General features: G+C 46.9%; 1 protein-coding gene across 2 annotated transcripts in view; it reads left to right on the forward strand.

Moving 5' to 3' along the window:
- Window positions 1-3,074, forward strand: part of Ercc4 (ERCC excision repair 4, endonuclease catalytic subunit) — a 28,361-nt gene extending 25,287 nt beyond the window's left edge. For both annotated transcript variants that reach the window (XM_075942062.1, XM_075942063.1), the window contains one exon: window positions 1,331-3,074. In XM_075942062.1, the coding sequence (XP_075798177.1) occupies window positions 1,331-2,064 (734 nt within the window). In that variant the 3' untranslated portion in view covers window positions 2,065-3,074. The remainder of the gene's footprint in view (window positions 1-1,330) is intronic.
- Window positions 3,075-25,338: the final 22,264 nt, after the last annotated feature.

The following is a 25,338-nucleotide window of genomic DNA, read 5'->3' on the forward strand; positions in this document are numbered from 1 at the left end:
TGGCCGCTCTGAGGACCTGCTCTCCTGTTGCATATATAACCCATGCAAACACACACACACACTTCAAATAAATGAAAATAATAAATATTTTATAAAGAAAATGAAATGAGGGGCTGGAGAGATGGCTCAGAAGTTAAGAGCACTGACTGTTCTTCCAGAGGTCCTGAGTTCAATTCCCAGCAACCACATGGTAACTCACAACCATCTATAATGGGATCTGGTGCCCTCATCTGGCATGCAAGCATACATGGAATGAATGTTGTATACATAATAAATAAATACATCTTTAAAAAAAAGAAAAGGAAATGATTGGGGGAGATTCCAGATGAACTCTACCAGTGAAGCCTTGGGAGAGCCGGGTAGGTTCTGTAACCTAGGGAAACCCGAAGATTCACAAGGTAGCTGAAGGAAGCTTTCTCTAAGTTCTTCTGCCTGTCCTCTCGGGGTCATACATTGCTGGGACTTCTTGGGGCACACATGTGCCCTTCGTGCTCTGAAGCATTTTCTGCTTCTTGCTGTCTCTCCAGTCCAGGTGTTTGGCATGCACCAAGGCCTGCTGGCCTCCACGTGAACCTTATTCATAGATCCCCATCCCATGGCAGCGGTTGTCAGCCAAGCAACATGAGAGGGTTAAAGTTGACCTAGCCTCTGGGGCCAGTGGACTGAGGCTTTCGTGCCTGTGCCTTCCCTGTGGCAGTCTGCCTGCCACGGGCTCAGAAACAGTGGAGCAGCTACCAGTGCACAGAGGCCCTGAGCCAAAGTGAACTCCTCTCCTTGTGTTGTTCACGCAGGGCTTTGCCAGGGATCGGAAGAGAGGGCTGGGAAATGGCTGAGGAAGGCCTAACAATCTGAGGCCCATGTCCCACCCCAGTAGCTAGCAGGAAGGAAGCCACTACCGAGAACTGTCCTCTGAACTCCACACATAAGCTGTGCGTGTATGGCCCGCTGGCTTCAAACAGATTCTGTTTCTGTGTGGGAGCATCTGATGGTGAAGGACCTTGGACTGCGCACCGCAGAAGCACTGTTTCAGAATGTCCGTGCCTTTTTTGAGGCGGATACTTAGCTCTGCCTAGCTTGGTGATCTTTTAGGAAGAACGGGTGAAGAGGGGAGGGCCAAGCATAGTGCCACACACAGAGCACTTTGTAGAGGTCTGCCCTTTGGAAACGTCTGTCTGAGTTTCCCATTGCTGCTGAAAAAAAATTACACAAACTTGATTCCATTTCATTCGGGGAGAACTACCTGTTTTCTCTACAAATACTATTTTCTAGACTATTTGAAAGTGTTATAGCACTCTTCCCTGTGACATGACCTAAATAACCCTTTTCATAGGTGGTCAGGAGCGGAATGGCACCCAGCCCAGCATCGTGGTGGACATGCGTGAGTTCCGGAGTGAGCTACCATCCCTGATCCATCGGAGGGGCATCGACATTGAACCAGTGACACTGGAGGTGGGCGATTACATCCTAACACCCGAGCTGTGCGTGGAGCGCAAAAGTGTGAGCGACCTCATCGGCTCGCTGCACAGCGGCCGCCTGTACAGCCAGTGCCTCGCCATGTCACGCTACTACCAGCGCCCAGTGCTGCTCATCGAATTCGACGCGGGCAAGCCCTTCTCCCTGGCGCCACGTGGTGCCTTCTTCCAGGAGATAAGCAGCAGCGATGTGAGCTCCAAGCTCACACTGCTCACTCTGCACTTCCCACGCCTGCGGCTGCTCTGGTGCCCCTCACCTCATGCCACAGCCGAGCTGTTCGAGGAGCTGAAGCAGAACAAGCCACAGCCTGATGCGGCCACAGCCATGGCCATCACCGCAGACTCGGAAACGCTGCCTGAGTCGGACAAGTATAACCCTGGTCCCCAAGACTTCGTGCTAAAGATGCCAGGGATCAATGCCAAGAACTGTCGCTCCCTGATGAATCAAGTGAAGAACATCGCAGAGCTGGCCTCTCTGTCCCAGGAGCGGCTCACAAGCATCCTGGGGCATGCAGGAAACGCCAAACAGCTGCACGACTTCCTCCACACCGCTTATGCAGACGTGGTGTCGGGAGGCAGAGTGAGAAAATGAGCCCCGCGCTCAGATGCTGTTCATTAATCATTTGCCTAGCAGTTCATTCTTTCCCAGGGCTTTTAGGGACAGACCTTCTGTCCCCACCATTTCCCCGAGCTCTGGGCTGAGGTGTGTCCTTCTTTTCCCTTGCTGGCTCTGGCCCCTCTGTGCCCTGTCTGCACTAGGTTTGCAGTGCTTATTTTAAATGGGGTGTGGCAGGATTGTGCCACCTGAAGCAGGCAGTGCCAGCGTGTGCTGCTCAGGCTGGTGAAAGATCCTCCATCGTGTTCCTGGCACTGTGTACACAGGGTGTGGCAGAACTGAGACAGGGCCGATGTTCTTACATTCCTGCCAGCCACGGGACAAGCCAGCCCACTAGTCTTCCGGTCACCACGGATATGTAGCAAGTGCTGTGACGTGGTTGCTTAAACCGGTGCTTTGGCAAAAACTGTTGACAAGATTTGATGAGGTCATGAAGGATTCCTCAGAAATCTTGGTTTTCTCAATGTTTGACCTCCAAATTCCTACTCTAAGCCCAAATCACATCAAAGAGTCCGCAGCCTCCTCCCACCCCATGTCACTGACATCATTCACACGTCAGTAACGTCGGCGCCATACCAGAGGCACGGCATCTTGCCCATGCCCCCGTGCTGACCAGACACGAGCAGAGGAGGCCCAGGTGCTTTCTAGACACATTTCTTCACATTAAACAGTAAATGCAAGGTCAGTGCAGAGAGTGCCTATGAATTCAGAAGAAATGCGTAGCTGTTTAAAGACCCACAGATCAAATCTCATGGTTGATTTAGACTGACCTTTCTGTGTTAACGTGGAGTTCACATGCCATTTGCAAACTGTGGTATGTTAGTCTAGCTGTTGATGTGTGCAGTGACAAGTAGTAAATGTTCCACCTCAGGAGCTGATGCCGACATGAATTCTAGCCTTGCCGCACACGGTTGATTGCGTCATCAGTGTCAGCCATCTTTGGGTTTGTCGTGCCAAACTGATTAAAGTGGACCTTGTAGCAAAAATACTGTCTCCTACTTTAACAAAAGCACTCTGAACTGAAATTTCCTGTTGACATCATGATTTATTGGTACTTAAGAGAGCAGCTGTCCCTCAGTGTCCATGGGCGGTTGCTTCCAGGACCCTCTGATGGAGCAGAGTCTAGATGCTGCTGGCCTTTAGTGACATTTGCTCATAAACCCCTCCTCCTGTGAACTTCAAACCATCTCTAGGTGGCTTACAGCAATAAGGGAGCATAGGCGGTGTGGGGGGCTGTCCCCTGGGTGTTCAGGGCTAACGACAGAGTCTGCATGTTTAGTAGGGGTGCATTTGTGGGGGGCTGTCCCCTGGGTGTTCAGGGCTAACGACAGAGTCTGCATGTTTAGTAGGGGTGCATTTGTTTCCTGTGTTCCCCATCCTTGGTTAAATCGGAAGATGTGGTGGACGCTCAGGAGGATCTGGTGTTCTGTCCCGGCCTGTCAGGAATGAGTTGAGAGTGTCAAAACCCTGTCGATTATTGGAGGCTTCTATTATGTGATGTGGGAAATAGGGGGAAGATGAAAAAGTGAGTTCAAGGTGGAAAAGAAATCTGAGCTCCTTGTTTCTTCCCGGGATAGAAACATATCTGCCTTCCGGACTAGGGCAGCGCTGCCTGGTGAGCCGCACTCACGTGCTGGCGTGGGTCCAGCTCACTGACACTGATGTGTCTCTTCCACTCGTGGTGCAGGAACTCCACCTCCCTTTTCTGTTGTTTTGTTCCATAAACCAAAAATCTTGGCATAGCGCCGCTATGATGGGCATTTCATTCAGGGTTGAATTCTCACATCACCACTCTGATGGACATTTCATTCAAGGTCAGATTCTCACAGCTCCTCTCAAAGCCGCCACTTTAAACGTCCTTGTTACCTAGTGCAATAGTCTTTAACACATTGACTTCCAGGTCCGTCTGCTCCCCGCATCAGCTGTTCACTGTGGCGCACATGGGAATAAGCAGCCACACAGTCTCCCCTGGGCTTGACTATGACTGGTGGTTTCTACTTAACCATAAGTGGTTGTCCCGATGATAGCCCACCACCTCTTCCTGACTGTCTCTCGGATTTCCATTGTGGAACCTTCCAGTACATCCGTGAGCTGTTTGGTTTTCTCGGACTTTCTTACACATGTTTAGAATCTGTGCTAAAGGAACAGGAAGCTGCCAACTGCGAGTCCGACTTGGTTTGCAAGCACGTTTGGCTGCCTTTGACTTTTGTTGTTGCTCAAAGTCGTAAATACCCAGTTTACTGATGAGCCTGGGGCAGCTCTTAAAAGGCCTTTGCAGGCTGGGTCAGCCTTGTGGTTACAGCCGTTTACATAAAGCCTTGAGCCTCAAAATTACAGGAAATTACCCTTGGGTTGACTTGTTTAAATCCTAGCGCCTCTCTTGGTGTTTTCTTGAAATTATCTAAGGAGATATCATACTTAATAGTAGCCACCAAGCAGAGCGTGGTGGCACACAGTTCTAATCCCGGCTCTGGCAAGGAAGAGGCAGGTTGATCTAAAAAAAACTAAAAGTGGTAGCCGTCAATACTGTCCTCAAGTAGTCTTGGCTGCCCCTTTGGTGGACAGTCACCAGACTAACTGCAGATGTCCGAGTGCCCCATGTTGCAATCCTCACTCACAAGTACTGGAAATGACCTCATCCAGCCCCAGCAGGTCCAGAAAGTATTGAGATATAGGGACTGGGAGGAAGGAGGCTCAAGTCTGGCCTTTCCTTTTGTTTTTCCAGCAGAATTTGATTTCATGTTGCCTTAGAGAACATCTTGAGGGAAATTCTCTGTTAGTTTAACTTAGAAATGTTCACTCAAAAGAATCTTAAGAAAGTGTAGCCAGCCAGGCTTTGACAAGAATTGTTACTTTCCTCATTTAGATGTTGATTAACTGTGTCCTGTCTGGTCCCGAGCTTCATCACATGATTGTCCATATTTGTCAGTGACACTTGGTAGCTGCACCCCTGGACTGCTGGGCGGCTGTTCCTGTCTGTCTGTCTGTTTTAATTTATGGTTGTATAAGCCAAGATTCGATAAGAGGGAGTCAAAACTGAAATATCTGTGTGTGTTTGTGTGTTTATTCAGTATCTTCCTCAGCTTCATGGGCAAAAAAGGTTTTCGTTATACGGAATACATGGTTTAAGTGCATTTGCTCCGAATTTCTACTCCCGTCTGGAGCGCCGTTGAAAGACCCTCAGAGAGGACCTTTTCCTCCATTGAAGTCCCCAGAACCAGGACACTCCGAGTCCAGACCACAGGATGCAATTAGCAAGAGATTTATTGAGTAAATACAGGTACCTGCGGGCAGCAAGTCTTTCGGAGGGCTTCTTATAGGGGAGAGCAAAAGCAAATTTACAGAAGCAAAAGCGTGGTTATCGGTCGACCGGAATGAGGCGGGGGCATGAATGGTTTCCTCTCTCAGCATGGATGCCTGGCAACAGTCATCCTGTTCCTATCTTGTAGCTAACCTGCTTTGTTGATGTCCTATCTTATTGACATCTTGCCTTGCAGTCTTCCTATCTCTATCTGATAGATATCCTGCTCTCTCAAGCACATGGGATGTTCTTACTGGAGCAGGCTGGCTGCTGATCTGGAGAATTTTTTTTTAAAAGCAAACAGGACGTTCCCCCGGGAGCATGCTAGCTGCGGGTTTTAAGGAAGGGGCCTGTAGGGTCTTTCACCGTAATCCACATTCTGGGTCATCAACACACTTTCCTCTGTCGTTCCCTTCTCTACATCTTATGAAAGGAGGTGGAGAAGAAAAGGACGCCAATTGGTGGTATGGAGCATCCAAACAAAGAGGCATATCCTGTATTTTTTTTATTCCTTTTAACTCAAAAGTTGGAAGAGGTAAATTATCCTTTCAATAGCAATGGAATTTATAATCTCTTAAGCAAGTTTAATTATAGTTTAAATTGGGTCACTACAGTGGTGTCCTGGTTACTGCCTCTGCTTTGAAGAGTGCAGTGCACAGCCTTTGTAATGGATGGGAGGCAGCCGCTCTTGATGTTCCCCCCTCTGAATGAAGACTGGCAAACCTTTTCTTTTCAACAGTGCTGTCCCGCGTTGATTGACCCTCGTGCCTTATCCCCTCAACCCCCAGCACAAGACCATGCAGGTGCCGCCGTGTAAGTCTCCTTCACGGTGACGAAGAGACTGGAGGGCTTGAGCAGCTCACCTGGTGTCATCCAGGATTCATAAAACCGTGACTGAAACCCACATGGTGGGGCTTCAGAGCCGTAAGGAAGCATGGGTGGGGGAGGACACCTGGAAAATGACTGTTTGGGGGACGCGTGTGTGTGTCCACTCTCATGCCTGTGACTCCACACACTAAAGGAAAAGCAGACCTGCCTGTTTCCTAGTCAAGATGAACGCGGCTCTGGGCAGAGGATAGAAGAATGCTCAGAGCCCCTGTGCACAGCCACCTGTCACCTCCAGCTCTGTAGGGCTGAGTATCTTGCGCTGGATGATTAAGAGGGCTGTTTGCAGCTCTATAAAGAACATAGGAATTTGGGGGCTGGAAAGATGGCTTAGTGGTTAAGAGCACTAACTGCTCTTCCAAAGAACCCAGGTTCAACTCCCAGCATCCACATGGTAGCTCACAACTGTCTGTAACCTCAGTTCCAGGGGATCCACCATCCTCATATAGACATAGCAGGCAGAATTCCAGTGCACATAAAATAAAAATAAAATATGTTTAAAAAAAAACAGATTCGCCGGGCGGTGGTGGCGCACGCCTTTAATCCCAGCACTCGGGAGGCAGCGGCAGGCGGATCTCTGTGAGTTCGAGACCAGCCTGGTCTACTAGTGCCAGGACAGGCTCCAAAACTACAGAGAAACCCTGTCTCGAAAAACTAAAAAAAAAAAAAAAAACCCAGATTCTTGGTAGATATAGTTGTGCTTGCCTGTAATCGTAACACCAATACAATGGGGACTGAGGCAGGATGATGGGATTCAGGCCAGCCTGGCTGTTGGTCTCTGCATTTGTTCCCATTTGCTGCCTCTCTGATGATGACTGTACAAGGCAGGGATCCAGGAATATAGCAGAATGTCATTAGTGATCTCTCCATTGATTTATTCATTTGACAGTCGTGTTTGGTTCTGCCCTAGGCTTTGGTCTGTCCAGGTCTGGAAAGAGGACTTCAGTGAGTGAGAGTAGTTTGCTGCTCCAGTAAGAGGTCCTGAGTTCAAATCCCCAGCTCTCAAGTAGCAGCTGGGCATAGCTGCACGTGCTTGTAACCTCAGTGTTGGTGAGTGAAGACAGCCTATCTGAAATGGCAAGTTTCGGGCTCCCCCATCTTCTACATGCAGGTACATGGATATGTGTGCATACATCCAAAATTATTTTATGAAAAAAATGTTTACCTTATTTTTCTTTTCTATGAATCATGGTTTTAATCTTTGAAAACTATCCTTTCTGATAGTATTCAGCCCAGCTCCCATGACTCCCAGGGATAAAGGCTGTTTCCAGCATCATACATCCAGAAGTTACACCTCATTTAAAAAGTGTATTGCTGGTGTAAACGGAGGTTTCTCTGTCCCATCCCATGTGCAGCCGCTTCTACATAAAAACTCAGAGGCTTAATATTAATTACAAAATGTTTGGCCTATAGCTCAGGCTTATTACTAGCTAATTACATTTGAATTAACCTGTTCCTATTAATCTTTGTATTGCCATGTGGGTATGACTTTTACTAATCTGCTGGCATTTTGCTTCTTGGGTGGCTGGCTTGTGTCTCTCCCCACTCTGACCTCTCTCTCCCTGTATTCAGTTTGGCTTTCCCGGCTAGCTATATTCTGTTTTGCTACAGGCCAAAGTATGTTTTATTATCAACCAAAGAATGCAACACAGCATACAGAAGGGAAATCCCACAGCATTTCTCCCTTTCTGTCTATTCAGAAGGGAAGGTTTCAACTTTAACGTAGTAAAATTACAGACAACAAAACAGTTATCAAGTAAGAATTACAGTTACAATATCTATTTTTTTAATTGAGAAAATACTCTATTATCTACTTGGTGAATGTAAAGTTTTATATCTAATTTACCTTTTTATCATAACTGAGAAAAACTATAATTTTAACTATCTAATCTTCAACTCCATCAAAGACCTGAGAAGGAAATAATACCTGAGTAAGCAGGAAGTGAAGCAGGCACTAAAAAATGTGAGAAATGACAGAGACAGCTGACGCCTGGACAGCTGTTCCTCTGTAACATTGGGGCATCCATCTTTGGCCTATGGGCCTAGCGTATCTAACAGGCTTTGCTGTGAAGCAGGAATTTGAAGGACTCCTACCTTGTCTTGGTAAAGCTCAGCAATCACCTTTTTTTTTTTTTTTTTTTTTTTTTGGTTTTTTGAGACAAGGTTTCTCTGTGGTTTTGGAGCCTGTCCTGGAACTAGCTCTTGTAGACCAGGCTGGTCTCAAACTCACAGAGATCCGCCTGCCTCTGCCTCCCGAGTGCTGGGATTAAAGGCCTGCACCACCACCGCCTGGCTAGCAATCACCTTTTTTATGTCCTTCTGATGCGGCTTGGACAGTAACTGTCAACAAATGAGGCAAGGGCAGTTTCTTTGCCCACATGACTTGCTTTTACCTAAAGAGAACAAACTCCATATGAAGTTGCTTGGATGCCCATCATCTTCTCTGAAGTAAGTTGGTGCTGCCAGGAGCAGATGTGTCCCACTGTCATTTAAGTTATTAAAACATTTTAAATGCCATATGCTATAGGTCTTTAAAATGTTTAAAGAATACCTATCTATCTGAAATATATCTTTGTATATCTAGAAAACCTAACTAACATTACTATGCTTGATTATTATAACAATGTTTTTGTAAATTTGTATTTTTAATTATACCTTACATTTTGAATTGAGCTACATAAACACAATACCTTAAACAAATGTAAAATAATACATATATAGTATAACAAAATTAACCTTAATTTATAGCAATAAACTAAAATCCATGCCAGTGTAGAGTATGTTGAGATTAACAGTTGTATTTTGGATTAAAGTAGATTCAATATTCTACCCTCTTATCATGTTTCTATATCATATCTCCCTTTCTTCTTTAGGACGAAATTGGCTATGACTAATAACAATTTATAACCAAGTCCCCTTAAATGGAAAAAAACATTCATAAACAATATTTTGGGAATTTGGGCATAGTTTTCTAGACTGCTTCCTGTTGATTGGGACACTGGTAATCTTATGGGAACCCTGAGAAATTTTTAGACCTCCCAAAAGAGCTGGCCAAGCTATGCCAGCAAGAACCAGGAAGCCGCACCTTAGAGGAGCCGCGCCTCTGCTTGCCTCTAGCAAACAGCCTACCTGAGAAAGTGTTGCTACCAAGATGCCATGCTTGACTCTGTCCTTTTGTGTGTTAAGGATCCTCTTTTTTAAGCTCTCTCGGGTTTTGTGAGGAAATTCTTGCCAAACGTGTGAGTGTCATGTGTAAATGGAGTTTCTTTGTTCCACCCTACCCTATAGCAGCTTCTAAATAATCGCTCAGACTTAATGTTTATTCTGTAATTCGGGCTTATTACCAACTAGCTCGTACATTTAAATTAACACATTTCTGTTCATCTATGTATTGCCACATGGCCCTGGCTTTTTACCAGTCTGGCATTTTGCTTTTTGGGCAGATGACCGGAATTTCTCCCCACTCTGCCCTCCTTTCTCTTTGTATTCAGTTTGACTTTTCTGCCTAGCTATATTCTGCCAGACAGCTCCTATTATCAACCAATGAGAGCAACATATTTTCACAGTGTATAAAAGGGTTATCCCACAGCAGACTGAGAGGTGGCTCAGCAGCTAAGAGCACTAGCTGCTCTGCGAGAGGACCTGGGTTCAATTCCCAGCACTAACATGTTGGCTCACATCCCTCTGTAACTCCAGTTGCAGAGGATCTGATGCCCTGTTCTGCACTAGGCACACACATAGTGCACAGACATACACATACACATAAAATTTAACCCAAAAAATGTACTTTTTAAAACGAGGATGTATATACATATGCTGAATGCATATATATAAATATTATGTATTTCCAGTAAATATATAATTATATATTTTATATTTATGTTTATAATAAATAGTATGTATTTTACATAAATATATATATATTCTTAAATATAAAATGTATTTTATATGTAAATTTATTATATACAAAAGTACATATAACTAAAATAAATGTATGAATACATAAATGTGTATATTTTCATAATAAAATATATAATATATAATTTTAAAATAAATATGTAAAATAAACATTTTAATGCTTTTGTCAGCATATAGAATATTTCATTATACTACTGCTATATATAACAGATATTATATGTATATATATAATATAATTTGTTCCTATTTGTGCCATACCTATCTTTCCTTCCTCTGGGTCCTCTTCCCTCTCCCACATAACCCCCTCTGTTTTCAGGGTGTGACTGTCAGTATTATAGAGCTAAGATGTTAGTATATTTAAAACTGCAAGTTAATGCTTATTTTTAAAGATTTGTGTGTGTGTGTGTGTGTGTGTGTGTGTGTGTGTAACACACGTGCGTGTATGTATACACATGAGTGCAGTGTCCAAGGTCAGAAAATGGCCTCAGATCCCCCTGGAACTAAAGTTCCAGGCACTTGTCATCTGCCTGTCATGGGTGCTGGGAACCAAACTCAGGTTGGAAGAACAATGCGGGCTGTCAATCGCTGAGCCCTCTCTGCAGCCCAGTGGTGCCGAGTTTAAGAATATGGTTGAAAGACCCTACAGACCCCCTCCTCAAAACCCGCAGCTAGCATGCTCCCGGGGGAATGTCCTGTTTGCTTTAAAAAAATTCTCCGGATCAGCAGCCAGCCTGCTCTCGTAAGAACATCCCATGTGCTTGAGAGAGCAGGATGTCTATGAGATAGGAAGACTGCAGGGCAGGATGTCAATAAGATAGGACATCAACAAAGCAGGTTGACTGCAAAACAGGATATCTATGAGATAGGAACAGTCATGCCCCCAGCCGCATTCCGATAACCACGCTTTTGCTTCTGTAAACTTGCTTTTTGCTGACACCCCGCCTCATTCCGATCGACTGATAACCACGCTTTTGCTTCTGTAAACTTGCTTTTTGCTCTTCCCTATAAAAAGCCCGCTCTCCAGTTGGCAGGCACGCAAGTCCTCCGAAAGACTTTGCTGCCCACAGGTACCTGTGTTTACTCAATAAACCTCTTGCTAATTGCATCCTGTGGTCTGGACTCGGAGTGTCCTGGTTCTGGGGACTTCATTGGAGGAAAAGGTCCTCTCTGAGGGTCTTTCAATGGTCAGTTTTAAAATGCCGGCGTGATGCTTGCTCAGTGGCATGTGTCAGTGGGATCTCTGTTGTGTTTGCAAGAACTCAGCGTTGGTTGGGGTCCTTTTCCGTGAAACCACTTGGTACTCCATGTTAAAGAGACAGATTCATAGGTAATAAGAAAGAATTTTAACTAGTTCCAGGATCTAGTTCTCCTAGAAAACACAGCTTACTGAGGACTGGCGGCTAAACAAAATCCATTCTTGCTGTTAGACAAAAGGGGTTTCCTAGGATTCCAGACAATGGCAGATAAGAGCCAGCAGACAAAGGTATTTACCACCAAGCCCAATGACCTGATGAGTCCCTGGTGCCCACATAGTAGGAGAGAACTAATGCCTGGAAGCTGTAATCTGACCTCCATACACAAAATAAATATAATTCTTTAAAATATTTAAATGTTGGCCAAGCCTATCTGACAGGGCACTTGGAATCCTTCTCCCATCATTTAAAGGTCCAGAGTCTGTGTCAGTGAGAGACCACCTCTTGTCTTGCCCGGGAGCCGTCTCTCCAGGAAGCTTTATATCTGGGCAGAGCTACACCCAGCAGCAGCTGAGGACAGAGCCGTGGGCGGCAGCTGAGGAGAGAGAGCCATGGGCAGCAGCTGAGGAGAGAGAGCCATGGGCAGCAGCTGAGGAGAGAGCCATGGGCAGCAGCTGAGGAGAGAGCCATGGGCGGCAGCTGAGGAAAGAGAGCCGTGGGCAGCACCTGGAGAGAGAGCCGTGGGCGGCAGCTGAGGAGAGCCGTGGGCAGCACCTGGAGAGAGATCCGTGGGCGGCAGCTGAGGAGAGAGATCCGTGGGCGGCAGCTGAGGAGAGAGCCGTGAGCAGCAGCTGAGGAGAGAGGCGTGGGCAGCACCTGGAAAGAGAGCCGTGGGCGGCAGCTGAGAAGAGAGAGCCATGGGCGGCAGCTGAGGAGAGAGAGCCGTGGGCGGCACCTGGAAAGAGATCCGTGGGCAACAGCTGAGGAGAGAACCATGGGCAGCAGCTGAGGAGAGAGTCGTGGGCAGCACCTGGAGAGAGAGCCGTGGGCGGCAGCTGAGGAGAGAGAGCCGTGCGCAGCACCTGGAGAGAGAGCCGTGGGCGGCAGCTGAGGAGAGAGAGCCGTGGGCGGCAGCTGAGGAGAGAGAGCTGTGGGCAGCACTGGAGATGCGTGAGCAGCAGCTGAGGAGAGAGCCGTGGGCGGCAGCTGAGGAGAGAGAGCCGTGGGCGGCAGCTGAGAGAGCCGTGGGCAGCACCTGGAGAGAGAGCCATGGGCAGCAGCTGAGGAGAGAGAGCCGTGGGCGGCACCTGGAAAGAGATCCGTGGGCAACAGCTGAGGAGAGAACCATGGGCAGCAGCTGAGGAGAGAGTCGTGGGCAGCACCTGGAGAGAGAGCCGTGGGCGGCAGCTGAGGAGAGAGAGCCGTGGGCAGCACCTGGAGAGAGAGCCGTGGGTGGCAGCTGAGGAGAGAGCCGTGGGCGGCAGCTGAGGAGAGAGAGCCGTGGGCGGCAGCTGAGAAGAGAGCCGTGGGTGGCAGCTGAGGAGAGAGAGCCGTGGGTGGCAACTGAGGAGAGAGAGCCGTGGGCAGCACTGGAGAGAGATCCGTGAGCAGCAGCTGAGGAGAGAGCCATGGGCAGCCGCTGAGGAGAGAGAGCCGTGGGCAGCAGCTGAGGAGAGAGAGCCATGGGCAGCAGCTGAGGAGAGAGAGCCGTGGGCAGCAGCTGAGGAGAGAGCCGTGGGTAGCACCTGGAGAGAAATCCGTGGGCAGCAGCTGAGGAGAGAGAGCCGTGGGCAGCACCTGAAGAGAGAGCCGTGGGCGGCAGCTGAGGAGAGAGCCGTGGGCAGCACCTGGAGAGAGAGCCGTGGGTGGCAGCTGAGGAGAGAGAGCCGTGGGCAGCACTGGAGAGAGATCCGTGAGCAGCAGCTGAGGAGAGAGAGCCGTGGGTAGCAGCTGAGGAGAGAGCCATGGGCAGCCGCTGAGGAGAGAGAGCCGTGGGCAGCACCTGGAGAGAGAGCCGTGGGTGGCAGCTGAGGAGAGAGAGCCGTGGGCAGCACTGGAGAGAGATCCTTGAGCAGCAGCTGAGGAGAGAGCCATGGGCAGCCGCTGAGGAGAGAGAGCCGTGGGCAGCAAGTCCGTTTTCTGCATGAGGCACTTATCACAGAGGGCACAGAGCCTTCTCTGTTTCTGCTGTCACCGTCCAGGTCACCAACACTCACTCAGTCCTGCAGCAAAGAGTTCAAAGGCAGAGAAGGCCATGGGAGATATGAAAGGGCTCCAGGGACCAGAGGAAGAAGTAACACTCACACGTGGCCAGCCAGGGCATCAGAGCAGACAGAAATTGAGCAGGGAAATGGCTGGGAGTTTGGCAGACAGATGTGGAGGTTGCACTTGGTCCAGTCAACCGGATTAGCTGTGGAGCAGATGAGAACTGAGCTGTGCCGTTTGTGGAGTAGTGGACAGCAAAGCAGAAGCTGCATGGCTGCATTGCCAGAGGAGCCTAGCAGGAGGGGCTGCTTCTGTGTCATCGGGAGATCTCTTTCCTTGGCTTGTGGTTCTCCCTGGCGGTTCATTCAGCAGGCTGAAGAAGACACAGCACAGGTTTCATGTCACTTAATAATGAGCGAGCTTGAAACCAGCCTGAGCTTCATAGGGAGATCCTGTTTTAAAAGTGTAGGAACGGGGCTAGAGATGTGCTCAGTGGTTGAGAGAACTAGCTGTTCTCCTAGAGGACCTAGGTTCAATTCCCAGCGTGGTCTCACAGTCATCTATTGTGGAGTATTTGTTTAACTATGCACAGATGTGCTACAGTTGTTCATGTTGCAGGACAAATGTTTAACTATGGAAGGATGTGTTGCTGTTTCACCTTGCCTGCCTAAGACACCTCATTGGTCTAATAAAAATCTTAAAGTCAGGCAGTGGTGGCGCACACCTTTAATCCCAGAACTCAGGAGGCAGAGGCAGACGGATCTCTATGAGTTCGAGGCCAGCCTGGTCTACAGCGCGAGTTCCAGGACAGCCAGAGCTGTTATACAGAGAAACCCTGTCACACACACACACACGCACATGCACACGCACACGCACACGCACACACACACACACACACACACACACACAAACTAGGCAGAGGAGGGATTGGCAGACAGAGAAAAAAGGAGAGCCAGTCGGTCAGTCAGGGTCCAGCCAGGCGCAGAGGAAGCAGAAAGCAGGACGGACATCGTAGATGAGGTAAGTGAGCCTCGGGCAGCACGTGATTAATAGAAGTGAGGTGATTTAAGTTAACAACAAAGCTGAGGCTGAGCACTTGTCATGATTTGGGGGTTGGCATTCCAAGAAAGCATGCTGCAGTTATCTGTAACAGTAGGTTCAGGGGTTCATCATCCTCTTCTGGCCTCTCTGGCACCAGGCATTCACATAGTGTACAAAACACCCCTACACTTTCTTTTCATTGAAATCAAGCGTGGTAACTCATGCTGTAATCCTAGCACTTGGGGGAGGTCGAAGCAGGAGGATCGGGAGTTCAGGATCATCCTCAAGTACTAGTGAGTTTTAAACCATCCTGGGCACTGTCTCAAAATAAAATGAAATCAATTGAAACTGAGTTTAAGTGGAAAGAAACTACCATTGCGTACTTAGTGTGCTGAGTATCCAATTGTGGTAGTTCGAATCAAATGGCCCCATATGGAGATGCATTATTAGGACTGTGGCCTTGCTATAGTGGGTGTGACCTTGTTGAAGGAGGTGTGTCACTAAGGGGTGGGCTTTGAGGTCACTGTCACTTCCTGCTGCCTATAGATCCAGATGTAGAACTCTCAGCTACCTCTTCTGTGTGCCACCATGAAGATAATGGATTAAACCTCTGAACTGTAAGCCAGTCCCAACTGAATGTTTTCCTTTAAAGAAATGTCATGGTCATGATGTCTCTTCACAGCAATAAAATTCTAACTAAAACACTGAGAGTCATTTTAAACTATAAAAGATTTTTAACAATCAAAATCTTGGAAGCCCATTCACCCCTTCCGGCTATATCACCCCTTCCGGCTACACTGGAGGAGTGGGGGGTTGAGACTTCCACAATCACCATAACAGTCTCAACAATAGGAAATGAGAGTCATGAATGTGTAGTGACTTCAGAAATGGAAAGAAAAGTTATAAATGGAAGAAGCATGATGGGTTGGGAAGGAGGCCCACTTGCTCTACAAACAAAATGAACTCAGGAGAGTTCAAATCTCCAGTACCCGTGTGAGAAGCTAGACATGGCTGCATGTGCCTGCACCCAGCACAGGCATAGAGCTGAGCCTTCTGCTTCCTTGGGAGACCCTGCCTCAAGGCAGCAAGGCTTGAGAACAGTAGACACCTGACATTCTGCTGTGGTCTCCACACATGCGTGCACTGCACACACATGCCAAAGAAAGCAAGTCTGGAGAGGGTTTGGTTTTATTGGAGAAAGGACAGTTCCATATTGATTATTTGACTGTAAGTCGGAGGTGGGACAGTGTCATATGGAGATGTAGCAAATGCTAGCATTGGAACAGGGCTGGAGACCTGTGATAAATGTAAAAAACACAGGACAACCAGTAGACACTTTAGAGGGGGAGGAACTGAGTCAGCAAGCACATGACTAGAGGGTCTAGCCGGGAGTGCACCTTACACTGCGACCAGAAACAGGCGGGTGAATTACAGGGGTGACAGGTGGGAGAACCTGGGGGCGCACCACTGCTCGGGAGACTGAGAAACTCTGGAAAGGGTGAGGGCCAGAATGAGGGATGCAGTGAGCATCAGTGCAAAGGCCGTCTTGCTGGCTGTGGCCATGATGAAGGAGCAGAGCTGACTGAAAAGATACTGGCATACAAGATGGCTCATCTGGTGAGGGTGGCTGCGAGTACATTCACGACCTCAAACCAGGAGCCTGCAGGTTGTCCCCCAAACTCCGCATGTGCTCTGAGGCTGGAATACAATGGTGCAGGCACACATGGGTGCGCTCTCGCTCTCTCTCCCCCCATCTCTGTCTCTCTCTGTCTCTCTGTCTCTTTCTGTCTCTCCCCCCTCCTATCTCACACACAGATAGAATAAATAAAGATGGATTTTGCTTTTGTAACATGTCCCACCTACAGAAACGTATTTGAGTTGTGTCTTCCAAGAGCAGCATTTATATTCTCGTGCGTACCCCAGCCTGTGATGGAGCTGCAAGCCCCAGTAAATAGCAGCGAGCCACTTGCTTGTGTCTGCTATTTTGCACAGCATTGCTGTTTGGCTGTGGAGTCTGCAGGTGTTGGAAGGTGACTGAGGAACAGCCTAGAACTCCTTCGTATATGAAACCCAACACTATAGGTTTATTATTACCTTCTGCAAACTTATAAAATCAAAATATGTACTGGCTAGAGTCACCTGAAACTCAGTCGGCATTCAGCAGCTCGGTGAGGATTTTTATTTTGGTGGTGATGGGAGTACTGTAACTGGGGCAGCTGGGTTGCTATGGTGACTGATTCTCAAAACAGAGCCCTCTGCTTCCACACATCACAGCAGATAAATCCCAGGTTGACATGGTCGCAACATCCTACTTGCATCCCCCATCAGGACTTATGAAGGGAAATTTGGGGTCAGAGCCAAAAAAGCATTAGTTAAAAAAAAATTGCAACTTGGGCTTTTTTTGACCTGGCCCTTCTCAGTCCTCACACTCCTGAGAACCATCGGCTCGCAGCCTGGAGCTCTTGAGGGTGTCGTAGCTCGGGAAAGGCTCGGCCCTGAAGCAACCATGTGATTAATGGCTCCATTGTGGATATAGGCTGAAAGTTGAGACCTCGGCCTCAGTCTTGTCACTGAGAGAGGGAGTGGGGGGTGTAGGACTGTCCTGAGGACCTGGCTGCTGCTTCTGGGACATCTTGCAGATCTATGACTTACTAAGACCTGTCTGGAGTGGCACCCAGCAGGTCCTGCCCATCCACATTCGTGGCTACACTGTTGACAAAAGCCAGGTTCTGCCATCAGCACATTAAGAGAATGTGATGTTTTATTCAGCCACAAAGAAGAATCTTGTCAATTCAGGGAAATGGGTGGAACTGGAGACAATTGTGTTTAAAAAAAAAAAGCCAGACTGAGACAAATATCACTTTTCTATCATGTGAGGAATCTAGACTTTAAAAAAAATTAATTAAAATACAAATGTATGTGACATGACAGTAGACAAGGAAGATCTTCCGGGGAAAAAGGAGGGACAAGAGAACATTTTCAAACAACAACATTTTCAAAACAAAACTAACAAAATTATGTGAGCGCTTTGCCGAAGAGGGTAGGCGGGGACAGGCTGTGATGCTCCAAGCCGACCTCCGCGCTCGGGCCGTCCTCCCGGGTCTCGCCGGTAGGGGACCGCATTGAGTCACGCGTCTTAAGCTGCGCTGGGGTTTCCGGACCCTAAGGACGGCGGCACTTTGAATAGGGCGTATCTGCCTCTGGTTCTTGCCTAAGCATGACATGGGAAAGGGAAAGAAAAAAAAAAACAGATTCCTGATTTGCAGAATGACTCATTATGAACAAACTAAGGGCAGACTCTTATCAGAGCTCCAATGCGCCCCAGGACAAGCCTGAGTCAGACCAGAAGTCCTGAGTCTCCTCCGCCAGAGAGCATGTTCCCCCTTGAGGGAGAAATGTATTTAGGGCAAGTGCTACGGATTTCTTAATATTGTCTGTGACCCCATGACAAACCCTGGTCTAGGTGACGTCACATCCCTCAGAAACAAGACTTCCAGATTGAAGATAAAAACTGGCCTCTTCCACAAAGAAACCAAGAATAGGTAAAAAGATTTGTGATCGTGGCAGTAATAGTTCTACAACACACAAATCCGTAAGCCACGCCTGACCGTGCTCACCTTCCTGCGTACAAATTGGACCAGCGGTTTTTATTTTGTTGATATTTATTTTGTTTTTAAGACAAAGTTTCAAAATGTAGCCCAAACTAGCCTCAAATGCAAAATCCTCCTCACCAGCCTCCCGAGAGCTAAAATTCTAGGCGTGGACCATCACACTAAACTTGAATGTGTTTTTTGTTTGTTTGTTTGTTGTTTGTTTTGTCTGTCTATTTTACAAGAAGAAATACAGTTAGCCAGGCATGGTAGCACAGACCTGTAACCCCCAGCAGTAAGGAAAAAATCAAAAGTAACTGAGATGTAGACTGAGTTTAAGGCCAACCTGGGCAACTTGATGAGACCCTGTCTCAACATGAAAAGTAAAAAGAGGGCTGTGGATATATAACTTAGCACAAGACTGTTTTCCCAGCATGCATATCTCCTGGCATGTTCATCCCAGTGTTATAACAACGGCCCAACATGCTGTATTCATTGCACACTCCCAATGGCTACTCGCTTGCCTTTCTCTTGGGATGTGTTGACTATATTTAGTGCAGACGTATAAAATGAGCAGCATGCAGGAACCACAACACCAAAGTGTGTAACCCCATCTTAGCCCTCCAGAGTGTGTGTTGGTGGACGCCATACTCATTTCCAGTCAACTCCTGTTCACTGGCCTGGAGGGAATGGAAGCCAAGGGAAGCCGTGGAGCAACAGCTCTGTAGTCAGCATGGGTAGAAAAGCAGCAATGGAAAAGCAGGGCACCTTCAGCGAACCCCGCCCCTCTCCACCCCTCAGCCACAGGATAGAGAGGACAGACACCTGAGGGCCGCTGCGAAACACACGTGAAACTACTAAACATGTGGAGGCCTGTACACAAGCAAGACAATTAAAGCAGGGGAAATGAACACACATTCACTTAAAATGGCAAAAAAAAAGTCATCTTGGCAGGTGGAGTTAATCAAAGAGCACATAGCCTCAGGGGCGGGCTGGCCCAGATTTTTTTTTTAATGTAAGTATCTCTCATTGGAAAAATATGAGTATGTGTCTACACATGGGCTTGTTTATGACCTTCTAAAAACTATGTAGGGTTTTTTTGCTTTTTGGTAAACCACCCTCAATGTCTAGGTACCTTTTCTATTTTTCTAAATAGGTATTTTCTTTAGGACATGTGCTTCTGCTGGCTAACCTTATGAGAAAGGGTCTTTCTGCTCTCAGTTTGATGGCTAACCTTACACCCAAAGACTTAAGGATTTCTTATTTTTTCCCTGCAGTTTCTGATGTGGCCTTTGTCTGTTCCTGTGACTGTCTTTTAGCACATTCACCATATATATGCACATTTAAAAAAAGAGATTTTACTTTTAATTATCTATATGTGTGTCTAGATCAGGATAAATGCGTGTGAATGTAGATGCCTACTCCCTAAAGCTAGAGTTACAGAAAGTTGTGAACCCCTAGAAGTGGGTGTAGAGAACTCAAATTCCAGCCCTTTGCAAGAAAAGTATGTGTTCTTAATCGCAGAATCATCTCCAACCTAAGAAAGTTGTTTATGTAAGTTGGTTGCCTTTGTCTTCAAATCTGTAACCTTTGTCCCATGTGAGTGCATGCATGTATGCGTGTGTGTGCATGTGTGTGCATGTGTGCATGCGTGTGTGTGTGCGTGTGTGTGCGTGCGTGCATGTGTGTGTGCGTGCATGTGTGCATGCGCGTGTGTGTGTGTGCGTGCATGTGTGCATGCGTGTGTGTGTGTGTGCGTGCGTGCATGTGTGTGTGCGTGCATGTGTGCATGCGTGTGTGTGTGCATGCGTGTGTGTGTGTGCGTGCATGTGTGCATGCGTGTGTGTGTGCATGCGTGTGTGTGTGCATGCGTGCATGTGTGCGTGTGTGCATGCGTGTGTGCATGCGTGTGTGTGTGTGCATGCGTGTGTGTGTGTGTGCGTGCATGTGTGCATGCGTGTGTGTGCATGCATGTGTGCATGCGTGTGTGTGTGCATGCGTGCATGTGTGCATGCGTGTGTGCATGCGTGTGTGTGTGCATGCGTGCATGTGTGCGTGTGTTGGTGAAGGCCAGAGCTCGACTTCAAGTGTCATTTCTTAGATCTTGCTTGTTAGGTACTAGATCCTCAGTTACTGGGCTCCTTCACCACCGATGCAATATGCCAAATCAAACCGAATTAATAAATCCAGATTTAATAAACAGGGCAATGCCAAGCAGAGCAGCCCCAGGCAGCTCTGAGGAAGGCAGGAAAGAGAACATGTGTGGCAGATCTGCAGGCCGGTTGAAGTCTGTATGCGGTCTTGAGAAGTTCCAGGAAAGGAGCGGCCAGGGGCTGGGTCTGGAATGAGAGGAGCAGGGTTGAGGGGGCATCCCAGCATTGCTCGTCTGTACAGCCTGGACATCCAGCCAGCAGCCCCGGGACTCGGTGCTGAGGTGACAAATGGGACCACAGGGCCATTTTTGTTCTGTTTTGTTTTCTCAGTTTTTTCACCTGGGCTCTGGGATCAAACTCAAATCCTTATTTACAAAGCAAGCATTTTACCAACTGAGCCATCTTCCTAGTCCTCTTCAAACCCGGGATCTTCACAACTGTTATTCAGAAAACCATGCCAGTTATTCAATAAACCCTGATGTTTGGCTACCACATGCCAGAGCAGTGGAACGCAGCCTGCACACTGGTGATGGTTTGTGATATTCTCCAGGCCTTGGAGAAGTCAACTGCAAGGATGGTCTCACTCTGGTTTGGTTGTTTGGTTTTTCGAAACACTGTTTCTCTGTGTAGCTTTGGAGCCTGTCCCCACACTCACTCTGTAGACAGGCTAGCCTTGAATTCACAGAGATCCTCCTGCCTCTGCCTCCCAACTCCTTTAACAGACTGTAGAGTGTTTTGATGTGCTGTACAGGGTTCTAGGGTGCTGTGAGGACAGGTTTCGAAAGTTGAAAATGGATCTTTCTCTGTGGCGAACGGCCAGGCAAGGCCTCATTTCACACCTAACGCTGTGTAGGATAAAATACCACACGATGTGTTTTCCAGCCAGTGGGAGAATAACATGGTTCTCTGGGGGCTCAGTACTAGTCGCTGATCTCTCCTGAGAGCAGCAGAGAAAGGTAAGATGAAAGAGGCTTTTCCTAAAAGAAAAGAAGATTCCCAGGTAGGCCTGTGACATCTGTTCCTTGGAGCTGCTCCGGATATCACCTTTATAACTTCGTTGGTGGGGCTGTGGGACCAAATGCTCAGTGTCTGGACCACAGAAAGCTTGCGAGGCCCCTTGGCTGTTACCCACATTCCATTTGGTTTCTCACTTCTGCAATTTTTGGTTTGACCTCCAGTGCATAGAATTACAGTAATCACACTCTTGGGTTCAGTGAAGCAAACCATTGATCCAAGCATGACTGACTTTAATTTAGTAGTTGCTTTTTAATAATGCAAAAAATACCCATGAAGCTACCTCTCCCCTGTGGACAGGATTACAAGCTACACGCGACCGTGTGTCCATGGTCCATCCCTTCTCCTGCTCCCTGCCAAGCCATCGCTGACCTACCTCCCGATGCGTGCTTACTACTGCTGTCTTTCTCCCATGTGCCCTTCATCTCTGTTATGTTTATTTGTTTTGTTTATCTTGTGCATGTGCACACAGGTGCACACACATCTGCCACAGCATATGTGGACAGCTTGTGAAACTCAGCTCTCTCCTTCCGCCATGCCAGTCTCAGGGACTCAACTCAGATCATCATGGTGGCACGGCCTTTACCCCACCAACCGAACTCTCCTCAGATCTGTCCCTCTTCTCTGCTCACCCAACTGTGTCTTTTTTTTTAAATCCTTCAAGGCTGTTTTGTGCTATGCAAATAGTCTTGGGTGTGTGGCCTTCTACTGGAGCATGGAAGACTTATCACAGGACACATTGTTAGAGGAAACTGACTCCCTCTCTCATCATCTACAGTTGCCAACAGCTCCTTTCTAGGGATGGGATTCTGCACCTGACTCATAGCTACATGCTGGGATTTGGTCTGCAGTGAGTTCACATGTGTAATTGCCCAGCTGTGTCTGGAAGACGCTGTTTTCCTGGCCGCAGCCACCGCCTCTTCACGCCCCTTCAGGAATAAGCTATGACCTTGGGGGGAGGGAGGAGGCGTGAAAGAGGTGTTCTGTTTATGAGCAAGCAGTCTCCATGCTCTTATTCCCTATTCTTTGCCCCTCAGCCAGTTGTGCGTCTTTGCAAATAGAAGCTTCTCTGATGAGGGTTGAGAATTACACTGATCTATGGATGTCACCCCTCTGGAGGAGTGGAACCTGGAAAAGCGGGGCCAATAAATGAGGTGGCTAAAGTCTTGCAGTAGCAAACTTTATTCTAAGCCTCGGACAGTTTATATTCTGAGGGTTAAGAGAAATCACATGAGTAAAGTGGACAATCTCAAGGGCAAGCCACACGTGGTATCAGCTGCGCCTCACAGAAACGTGTTTTTCCATCGTGTCATATAAACGAATAACTATAGCCGGTTGTATGGGTAATGTGCAGTAAATTCGCCACACCTGGGACAGGAGGAACGCAAGGTCTAGAACAATGCTGTGCTGTTTGTTAGTTTTCTCTCAAGCACTCAGAAATCTCCTCACAAGACTTTAGTCTTGGACCATGACCCAACATCTCCTCCTTTTTACTTTTTAATAGCAGGATATGTAGAGTGGTTTGATTTAAGATGTTGTAAATAGATCTAATTGTCATTTGAGGCTTGAGTATCCTATAAGCAAGCAAATTAGAAACATAATGAATAACAGAACGGTGAATGCATTGTGTGTAGTGCTCTGCCAAGAACAGGGGTCCAAACCATGTCCAGTACCACTGCTTACGTCATTGTATTGATCAGAGAAATCTAGAGACTAGCTCGAAAAGAGACTCATGATTCTGACCTCTTGTAGAATGTAAGCTCACATTTGGCTTTAATAGAAGTACAAAAGTGATGCCCTGTGCAAATAGGACGTGATTTAAATCCCGAGGAAAATTAAATACAGTCCCTGCTCCAGATGGATGAGTGAGTCTATTACAGTCCCAAGGTCCATTCATAAAAACAGAGTCAGTAGTAGATTATCTCCTCCTTTAGTGCACAGGACCTGAACTTGGCCCCAGGTGGGCAGACTTGACTTCTGGGGATGTGACTTGGGGCCAGAGGAGGCCAAGATGAATCCTTAGGGCCTCAGTGGCTCCATCTGCAATGACTTCTGGAGAAGTTAAACTAGGGCAGGTTAATACATCGGCTTCCTTATTTCCTTCAGCAATAAAACAAGGTTAGAGTGTGCATGAGTATAAGTAATAAAGAAATGTGTGCAGGTTTTCACCAGGTGTTATATTCCACTAGTAATGGAAGCATAACAGAATGTGAAGACAAAATCAAAGCAGTTTCTATTCCTGGAAATAATCCTATGGCATAAGCAGAATCTGAAACAGTATTTAAACGTTTATGAGTTAACTGTAATAGATGAATCAAAACAGCCAGTTCCACCTTTTGGGCTAAAGAAAAAGAAGTACCAATTGTAAGTGGAAGCTACACTTATGTTTCCCAGTCGCCCAGACCTGAATAATCTCACAGAAACTATATTTATTACAACACTGTTTGTCCAATAGCTTAGGTGAATTCCTAGCTAACACTTACATCTTTTTTTTTACTTATTTATTTTTCAATCAAGCATAATTGTCCTTAAGCTTTAGATTTCAAACTGTTGGTTGTCTTAAAAGGCACCTTGAGGTTAACACTTACATCTTAAATTAACCCATTTCTATTAATCTGTGATAAAGTTCCAGTGTCCTTCTCTTTGGCAGCTACATGATTTCTGCTTGACTCTGCCTACTCTCTCTCTATACCTCTGTTCAGAATTCCTGCCTGGCTTTACTCTGATAAGCCGTTGGCCAAAACAGTTTTATTCATCAGCCAATAAAAGCAACACATATATAGAAGGACATCCCACATCATTTGCCTTTTTCTGCTAAATAAAAAGGAAGATTTTTAGCTTTAACATAGTAAAATTACATATAACAAAACAGGTATCAAGCAAGAATTACAGTTACAATACTTTATCTATTTTATCTTTGTGAGTCTAAAATTTCATATCTAATTTATCTTTTATCAAAACTAAGGAAACTATAATTATAACTATTTGTTTTCAGCTCCATCAAAAACCCCCAGAAGGATATAATATTACCTAAGTAAACAGGAAATGCATTGTCAGCAGCTTCCAAAACTATAGAAATAACAGAGACATCTTGCTGCCTGGACAGTCACCCAAAGTTCCTCTGTACTGTTGGGCACCCATCTTCAGCCCACAGGCCCACAGTATCTGGCAGACTTCTCCATGAAGCAGGAAACTAAAAGACTGCTTTGTCTGTATTGACAGTTTGTTAGACACTTTCTTCTGTGTCTTGCAGAATGTCTGGCAGTTTCTCCTGGACCCTGAAGGACCATCCTATCTTTTGGGGAGTTTAGCAGTCACTTTTCTGTGGGTTCTTCATGTCCAGTTCATACAATATTCCATTAAGCAGTCAAGGCAAGAGCAGTTTCTTGCCCAAATGGCTAGCCTTGCCACATTGAAGGCAAATTCCATAACAAGTTTCTTCAATACCTATCCACTTCTCTGAAGTAATTGGTTTGTGTTGCCCACTATGTTAATCCTAGTGACTAATATAAAACTTTCCAGAAATTCCTTCTTCACAAGAGGAAGGACGGAGGGAACAAAAGCACCAGGGACTGATTTCACTGTGGAGAAAGCGGAAGTGAGAACTCACGCTCAGATAAAGCTGCAGGCCCTGATTCAATAGCCGTCTGGGTGTGCCAGGCCAACTATATCTTCACCCAGGTGACGAGTGCAAAATGAAGTTATTCTTCTAACTTTGGGTCCATGAGGCTGGGTATGCTCTGAGTTCTGCTGCCTCAGGTGCCCCCTGGAGGAGTGCTTACTTAGGCCAGAGACACCACAATGAAGGAGTAATGACCCTATCTCCCACAAACTCCCAGTACCTTGGCAAGGCAGACACCCACGGAAGCACCCATTGCTTTCATTCTTAAAAGGGTGATAATAGTACAGAAAGCATAAGCTTATTAGAAAAATTAAATGATATGCTGGTT

This window comes from Microtus pennsylvanicus, chromosome 11 (assembly GCF_037038515.1).
Source record: "Microtus pennsylvanicus isolate mMicPen1 chromosome 11, mMicPen1.hap1, whole genome shotgun sequence".
Classification (NCBI taxonomy): Eukaryota; Metazoa; Chordata; class Mammalia; order Rodentia; family Cricetidae; genus Microtus; species Microtus pennsylvanicus.